This window comes from Gadus chalcogrammus, chromosome 8, assembly GCF_026213295.1.
Source record: "Gadus chalcogrammus isolate NIFS_2021 chromosome 8, NIFS_Gcha_1.0, whole genome shotgun sequence".
NCBI classification, from domain to species: Eukaryota; Metazoa; Chordata; class Actinopteri; order Gadiformes; family Gadidae; genus Gadus; species Gadus chalcogrammus.
In genome coordinates, this window is record NC_079419.1 from 4821276 (window position 1) to 4829885 (window position 8610).

The 8610-nt window shown below is 45.9% G+C and overlaps 2 protein-coding genes across 4 annotated transcripts in view; both read right to left on the bottom strand.

Moving 5' to 3' along the window:
- Window positions 1–1375: 1375 nt before the first annotated feature.
- Window positions 1376–3268, bottom strand: LOC130388164 (homeobox protein GBX-1-like). The gene is made up of 2 exons (XM_056597532.1): window positions 2812–3268; window positions 1376–1893 (listed from the first exon to the last, which is right to left on the bottom strand). The coding sequence occupies exons 1-2, from the start codon at window positions 3266–3268 to the stop codon at window positions 1376–1378; spliced, it is 975 nt and encodes a 324-aa protein (XP_056453507.1).
- A 2507-nt stretch (window positions 3269–5775) lies between these two features.
- Window positions 5776–8610, bottom strand: part of LOC130388341 (ankyrin repeat and SOCS box protein 10-like) — a 6720-nt gene continuing 3885 nt past the window's right edge. The window contains exons 4-6 of one of the 3 annotated variants that reach the window (XM_056597801.1): window positions 7438–7551; window positions 6814–7032; window positions 5776–6121 (exon numbers count right to left, since the gene is read on the bottom strand). In XM_056597801.1, the coding sequence (XP_056453776.1) occupies window positions 6847–7032; window positions 7438–7551 (300 nt within the window). In that variant the 3' untranslated portion in view covers window positions 5776–6121; window positions 6814–6846. Of the gene's footprint in view, window positions 6122–6813; window positions 7033–7437; window positions 7552–8229; window positions 8407–8592 lie in introns of those variants that run through there. The other 2 variants (XM_056597800.1, XM_056597802.1) reach the window with 2 other exon arrangements.

Genomic DNA, 8610 nt, shown 5'->3' on the forward strand with positions numbered 1-8610 from the left:
ACACACACACACACACACACACACACACACACACACACACACACACACACACACACACACACACACACACACACACACACACACACACACACAGTCATAATTTTCTTATTGGCAGTGCCAAAATCATATTTTAAAATAGGTACAAATTACTTTTTAATAACGACCAGTTAAAATTAGTTTTTATAGCTGAAGCTGAAAAAGTTAAACAAACCCAGCCTTAAAAAATGTTTTTGAAGCCACACAATAATTGACGAGGTCCAGAGATATAAAGTTAGTATTAAATAAAATAATTATTGTCAGATAAAAATATAAACACATGTTTAAGGTTGGGATATTTATAATCATATTTTACAGTTTTCTTCTCGGCTCAGTTAGGCTTTCTTAAATATAATGCCTAATCGCCTGCATATTATCGTTTCACAATAAATCAGTCTCAATTCATATTTTGTATAGCCTAAAATGATTTATTAGGTCGATATACTTTAACATTTCTTCCCTGTTTGATAATTCTTCACGTCGACATTATTCTTTTTTTTTTCACAAAGAATGATCCCTACAATATCGGCAAAAAAAATTAAACGTTATAAGTTACATGCAAAGATTATCAACAAAATGTACAAAATACAAAAAACAAGCCAAACTAAATAAATTGAATTAGCTTCACCAAACCGGTCGCCTTAAAGGGCATGCACAGAATAACCAGAACATCTCAGGCCCGACATATAAATACATAAAAAATGCATCTTTACAATTTCTTCTCATAGTGCCCATTTATGCAATATATTTACATATATACAAAACAATAAATTAGATCGACAGCATATTGACAGACAGTAGCTCTGCAATAATCCTCTATTCTCGCGACATCTGCTCGTTCTCGTTTCGGAAAAACAAGAATGAACCGATCCCCCGTTTTTTGTGCTTCATGCGTTCGACAAAGTGGAACATTTGGACCATCGAGTCTGTGGTCTCGATGGTCTGTCCTCTGGTTCTGAGTCCAGAATCTGGTGGTCCCGTTGAGTCCAGTCCCTACTGCCTCTGATTCCAGAGCCTGGTGGTCCGTTTGAGTCAGGACCTGGTCCTTAAGTGTCCAGGACCTGGTCCGGTTGAGTCCAGGACCTGGTTATCCCTTTAAGTCCAGGACCAGGTGCCTTCAAGACCAGGAACTGGTCCTTATGAGTCCAGAACCTGGTGGTCCCTTTGAGTCCAGAACCTGGTGCTCCCTTTGAGTCCAGAACCTGGTCCATTTAAGACCAGGGCCTGGTCCTTATGAGTCCAGGGCCTGGTGGTCCCTTTGAGTCCAAGACCTGGTCCCCCTGGTCCCTTCGAGTCCAGGTCCCGGTCTCTTTAAGTCCAGGACCCGGGCCCTTTCAGGTCAAGGCCTGGTCCCTTGCTCTATCTGTTGGTGCTGACTCCTCACCGCGAACCTGTTGACGTGCACCGGGATGGGCACCACGATCTTGGGGTTCCGCACCGGTTCTCCTGAGCGGTTGTTCACGTTACCGGCCTTGATCCGTTTCCATTTGGCCCTGCGGTTCTGGAACCAGATCTTCACCTGCACCTCGCTCAGCTTCAGTGCGTGGGCGATCTGCGAGCGCTCTGTGAGCGACAGGTACTTCTTACAGTGGAACTCCTTCTCCAGTTCCAGGAGCTGCTCGCTGGTGAACGCCGTGCGCCTCCTCCGGCTCTTCCCCGCGGAGGAGCCGCCCGTTGGGAGGGCGTCGTGGGAGCCCGTCTTCAGCTTGGTCTTCTGGGACAGGGAGCCGCATGTGTTGCCGTCCGAGAAGCTCTCGTTCTCGCTGTCCACGGAGCTGTCCTCCCGGTCACTGCAGGTCGGGTCTGCGGACTTACGGTCCATTTTCTCGTCGTCCGAGCTGTACAGTTTGGTTTCACCTGCGATTCGAGAATGACGACAAGATCAACGGGTTAGTGTGGAAACGACATGATGAACGAGAGAGTTTGAACGCGAATGTCAAGGAGGCAAAACCGGAGAGAGATTTGGAACTACATTGAAGATAATAAATGGGAATGCCGTGTCACAAAAAGTCAAATAGATTTATGGTTGATAAAAGGCCTTCTAGACACTGACACTATGCATGCATTATCTCAGATGCTTTCTCGACATGAACGAGTGGGTGAGTTTGAAGTGTATGTCAGGGAGGCAAACCGTTTTTTAAGTAAATGGTGGAACTGAATCCAAGTGTAACTATTGAGGCCTGAGTTGCTCTGAGATGGCCTGGGATTGAAAAGCATTCGATGAATAAATGCAAAGCATGTTTCCCTGTATAGTTATTAGATCAATATATTTAAGTAAATAAGTGAATCAATAACAGCAGAACTGAATGACACATTGGTGACAACGGTGCTTTGGAATCAGTTGGTGTGCCACTGAGTTTGATTTTTTGGCTTTATGCCAAACTGAGGCCTCAACATCACGGTGGAAAGAGTAGGCCTAGGCCTGTAACACTTTAATTTATGCATTTATAATCCACCGATAACGAAGGCCTACACGGAGGATTATTGCAGAGCTACAACATTACTGTAGGCCGACCGCGATATATTGTTGTTTCTCTTTCTTCTGACAAATTTCCTTATTGTACGTCGCTTTTGGTAAAAGCGTCTGCTAGTGCCCTAAAAGTAAATTTCCCTAAAGTCTAAATTGCCCTTAAGTCTCAATTTACATGTTTATGTAATTTCATTTTTAAGAGCTGCGATCTAACTTACAGTCAATAATTTAAAACACCCACGCCTCCATTCCCCACTCCCTAACTGACCCAGATAGAGGGAGAGAGAGAGAGCCATGGACCCTACCTGATATGGTCTGAAAAGTTTCCGAGAAGTTGAGCAGGTCTTCCCTGGCCTTGTCCCGGGCGTGCAGGTCCTCCTCCAGCGGGCTCCCTTGCCGCCTGCTCCCCGGGTCAACCGCACCAAGCCTCGGCCCGGGCAGCTCCTGCGGCGGGGGGTAGAAGCTGTCGGGCGGGTCGGAGAAGCTGGGCAGCGTGGTGGTGAGGGCCACCATGGAGGGCATCCCCTGGCCCAGGCTCGCGCAGAACGTGTTGGTCAGCCGGCCCGCGAACGAGGCCAGCGGGGCCAGCGGAGGCAGACCCGAGGTGAGGGACGAGTGGGACATGGCTTGCGGGATGACCAGCGGTCTGTAGGGCATGAACATGGGGTAGCCGGTGTAGAGCAGGTGTCCCGGCCGCGGCTGCGGGGTTCCTATCAGGGAGTCGATGGAGAACGCGGTCCCTTGGACGCCGGGTCGCTGCATCTTGCGCGCGGTAAAATGCGGTTTTAATTTCAAACTTAAGACGTCCGTCCTGTCCTTCCGTCCTTCCCCCCTCCCACCAAGATAAAAGACCCGGCCGGTAGGGTGATGATGAAGGGCGCGCGCTACAGTGGTGCAGCTCGAGGGGAGCGGAAGTAGTATGTCCTCTGTTGCGCTCTCATCTCGAGGACTGAATCGCTGCTCCGAAACCTCCTCGCGCTATATGGGACCCGAGCCGTTTGTTTGCTGCTCACTACCTAGTCCTCTGTTTGTCTCTCTCACACACACACGCGCGCGCGCACACACACGCGCGCGCATACACACACACACACACACACACACACACACACACACACACACACACACACACACACACACACACACACACACACACACACACACACACACACACACACACACACACACACATGCTCTCTCTCTCTCTCTCTCTCTCTCTCTCTCTCTCTCTCTCTCTCTCTCTCTCCAAATCAAGCTCTCTCGAACTCCTCCCTCTGCTCCTCTTCTAGGGGTGTGTTTGAGTTTGTGTGAGTTTGTGTGTGTGTGTGTGTGTGTGTGTGTGTGTGTGTGTGTGTGTGTGTGTGTGTGTGTGTGTGTGTGTGTGTGTGTGAGAGAGCGAGAGAGAGAGAGAGAGAGAGAGAGAGAGAGAGAGAGAGAGAGAGAGAGAGAGAGAGAGAGAGAGAGAGAGCGAGAGAGCGAGAGAGAACGTATTGGTTATCATCTGCGGAACAAGGGGGGTGCGAAGGGGGCGTGTCCCCGGGGGCTCATCCATCTTCCTCAAATTACGCTTCATTTCCTTATTCAGCCCCTGACTTTTTGGCCGCCTTGAGAGGCGGTGGTTTCCCAGTGGATAGCCTACCAAATAGACGGGTCGCCCCTAAACCACCCCCCCACCCTCCTCCACCACCCCCTCCACATTGACTGGGAGCGGTGTGAGAGACTTCTCCGGCCCGGCCCCTTCCATAACCGTTGACCACACCAATCCAATCAGCTATTATTAATTTTGATTGATGATAAGTAATTACTTTGGACTGGAGGGACAGCGTAAGGCCACGGTGGCTTTTGTCCGCGTGACGGGACGGATGGCTTGGGAGGAGAGGAGGGAGGAAAGGCAGATGTTTCGCCTCTCTCTCCGGGAGAGGCACTCCTCTTCTCCTGGGCTGAAACAATGCGTTGGGTCTCGGGGAAAGAGAAGCAACGCGCCGATTGCTCCCTGGAGAGACGCTCTGTCCGAATGATCAGAATCCAATATAACCCATTTATGAGGTCAACGGCAATCCGTGACAATATGTTGGCCCGCCTGGCTCCGATTGAATGGTGCACCTTTATTAGGTCACTGGAGTAAAGAAATGTTGAACTCAATTGAAGATAATAAAGTGGAATATATATGTCTCGTCATAAAAAGTAAAGTAGATTTAGGAGATGATGAAGATAATAGGCCTTCTAGACATTCCACTATGCATGCATTATCTCAACATGCTTTAATAGCGTGCTGCCATAATTACGACATCCCGTTCTCTGTTCAGGATGCTGATTTAATCGGAGATTATTTGGCCGTTTAAATGTCAATCCGAGTTGATGATGATGATGATGATGATGATGATGATTAGCCGCATTGAGTCCAGGACGCGCGGCCACTCCAACCGCTCGTCTGATTGCAGGAGGACATCAACATGTCACCGCCATCTCTGATTGGCCCCTGAGGGCCGGGCCATGCTAATTCTGATAATTGCGGATGACTTCCGCAGCGGCCGCCTTGTGATCCTCCTGCGGACTGGTCTTTCTGGTATCTCCCCCACAGCATGAGGACTTTAAAGTTAGCCCCAAGCTTGGGCATCTTAAAAACAACGCCGTGTTACCATGCAAACTTGACTTCAAAGTTAATTTGTTTAAAGTCACAACAGTATAATTGTATTATTATTTTATGGGGCGGCATTCGACACGGCTTAGAACTAGGCCTATATTTATTTCAACAATTAATACATTTGTTTTCCGTGACTATAATTATATTTGTAGACGTGTTTCCAGCTTGCGGAAAGGTCACTCATTATAAAACGCAGAGCTATTTAAAGCTGATTCATGGCCGGCCTGTTGCCTCCTCCTGATTTAGGTGCCAACAATGGGCCCCTCGCGGTAACCGTCCTGTCTTCTGTGGGCGTTTCATTCAAACCTAACTCACCACAAAAAAAAACAGATATGCCTATACCTTATCTATATATAGCCTATTTAATTTAGTTACCGTGGTTTTTACCTCGAGGCTACGCTTTATAATAAATATTAAGATCTACTTTAAACCAAATATATGTTGTTGGTTTTTAAATTTAACCAAGGTTCTAATATTTAATAACATTTACAAATAGCCTAATGAAATTTACACATATCAATGCACAGGCCGACGCCAACAAACATCGACCCGTTATATAGGCCTAAGCTAAATTAAACTAAATTTTAAATTTTTAACTGTGGCAGTTACACCTATAGAGCAACGATGATAACAAACTAATGAACACATCCATGAACAGCAATGCAAAGTTTAATTTATTAACAAAAATTCGCCAGTTTCAAAAATTGTTAGGCCTGTGACCTACAATATATAGGCTTGGGCTGTAGCATATTTAAGGAATTCAAAATGTGGGATTTATAAAAATATTTTATCATCTCGATCCACGTGGGCAACCAACATTGCCTATGGTCATGATTCATTTGACACGTATAAAAATACAACAACTTTACATCCCAAAGTCGGCTCATCTATCTACATCTTAGCGGCTCCATGGAGATCTGCGTCAGGATCCCAGGCTGCCGCCCCAGGTCTGCAGCGCCCTCTGGTGGTGAGACCTGGTACAACATGGGAATTTACCGTGCATGGGTTAGAAATAAGATCATGTTCAAAACAGCGTTTACATTCAGGGCATTTAGCAGACGCTTTTATCCAAAGCGACCTACAATAATACATTTGTCAGAAAAAAGAAAAACAATATATAGCTGTCGGCCTACAGTAAGGATGTTCATAGAACCAAGTGCCAAACACTAACAATTGTTAGGTTAACCCATTCCCAGAATAAAACATATTTAAAATATATTTAAATCGTCTCTTTCTCCACCTTGAATGTGCTATATCAACTACACAATAAAAACCGTATGGCTTTATGACGCAATATGACCAAAATAGTGAGCTATATTTATATTTATTTCAGATAGATTCAGCCTGCTCTATTAACCACATCTATGAACCACATCTAAGATTTTAGTAAGTGTTTTTTTTTTAATTTTACATTTAGCCTAATGTGGGAAAAGAGAGTCAATGAGGATTATGGGATTTTGAGCACACATTGTTTCCCAATAAATCTTGCCTGTCTGTCTCTCCGTCTGTCTGTCTGTCAAACTGTTGGTCTTTCTGTGTGTCCATCAGTCTGTCTCACCACCGGTTCATTCTTACAGACATCTACAGAGCATCTGCTAAGCATTCATCCAACAATCTGTCCCCAACTCAAACACTAAAACATTATTAAACACATAAATAGGCCTACTCAATCCGGATCTCAAGCGTCCAATCACGACGCTCAATGGACGAAGCCCGTGAAGTTCAGCAGCAGGTAGTTCTGGATTAAGGTGGGCAGGGGCAGCTTCGGGACCACCCTGAGCAGACGCCCCTCCAGGTAGACCCGGACCCTGCAGCGGGCCAGGTGCTGTAGGGAGCGGGGGGTCCGGGCCAGGGAGAACAGGGACTCATAGAAGTCCCGGTGATCCTGGGTTTGGGAACGAACCACAACAGGACACTTGAGTGAGTGTGAGTGTGGACGTTTTCTCGACGGTTGATTGAACCTTTCGCTGCACAAATTAAATCAAGTGTGTAGGAAAAGATACGAAATAAGCATTCATATATTAATATTCATATAGCCTACTGTATATGTTATATTTATAATATTTATATACATAGCCTACAACCAATATATTTAGATATGACATTGAATATAAAATAAATCCAATGTAATTCACCTCATCATCAGAACAATCTCAATAAATCAATCATCGAGAATAAAAACGTGACTTTAAAGTTTTCCTCAAATCGACAACGCAACAGTTGCGACGCCGAGATGATGATGATGAGGATGATGATGATGATGATGAGGATGAGGTCAACATCTCCTTACCTTCAAGACCTCCAGGGGCACGGCCTCCACCCAGGCGTCCGTGACCTTCAGCCGGCTGTAGGCGTTCAGCAGCACCTCCACGGTACGAGGAGACCCGCAGCAGTGCTTCAGCACCTGAACACACACACACGCACACGCACACACACACACACACACACACACACACACACACACACACACACACACATACACGCACACTCACGGCCGTCAGGCGGGTTTAGCGACACAACAGCTAAAGAGACGCTAAACACGTGGACGGTGGAAACCCGTTCAGCGCGACTGAGCTCGTGATTCCATAGTATAAAAATAAGTGAAGTAATTAAACACTTGTGAAATGAACAGATTGGTCTTCCCTCCAGGGGTTTAACTGGAAATTATGCAATTAGCGCTAATTAATCTCCTATTAACACTTGCCTAATTAGGAGCCGTGCCTCTTTCTGCTGTGGCCCACGTGGGTTCAGCAGCGATAGTGGTAGTCAAGCGCCCCGCGGAGTGGGAAACGCCTCACGTCGTGTCACGGAATAGGGAATCGTGAGGTTGTGAAGACTTTAGTTTCACACAAAGCCGGCTTGTTACCTCCAAGTGTGTTACACTTTTTGTGCTGGCTTTCCTTTTGGAAATAAAAAGAATGTCAAACTAACTGAATCGACGACCAAGAGTTTTTGTGTGCGAGTGTTATTGTGAGCGAGTGTTAAAGCTGGGGTAGCAGGCTACAGCTTTTTTAGACACATTTTTACTAATCTGTTGAAATTAACAGATTTCAACAGTTTAACCTAAAAGAGAGAAATAAATTAATCAAATATTTTGGCAAAACTTCAACCCATCTGTAGCTGTTGAGGGCCTGTAATAACCAGTCCAATCATTTAATTCTGCCTGAATGAATTGATTGGATGGCTTTCCTGTCTGTCTACCTTCCTACCCGCCTACCTGCGTGCACTCCTCCCATGCATGACCTGAGTATTCCTCAAGGCCGGGCTGACCTACAAAGCCAACGAGCTAGTCCTCTTTTTTGGGAGAGTGGCTATGTAACAAGGGCCTGAAATAAAAAAAACTGAAATAATAATAACTGTAATAATAAAAAAATAATAACTTTATTTGACAGGAGGTAAAGATAAAGTTAAAGTAGCTGTAGATGGACCTACCACGGGCAGTAAGATAAAGTTAAAGCAGCTG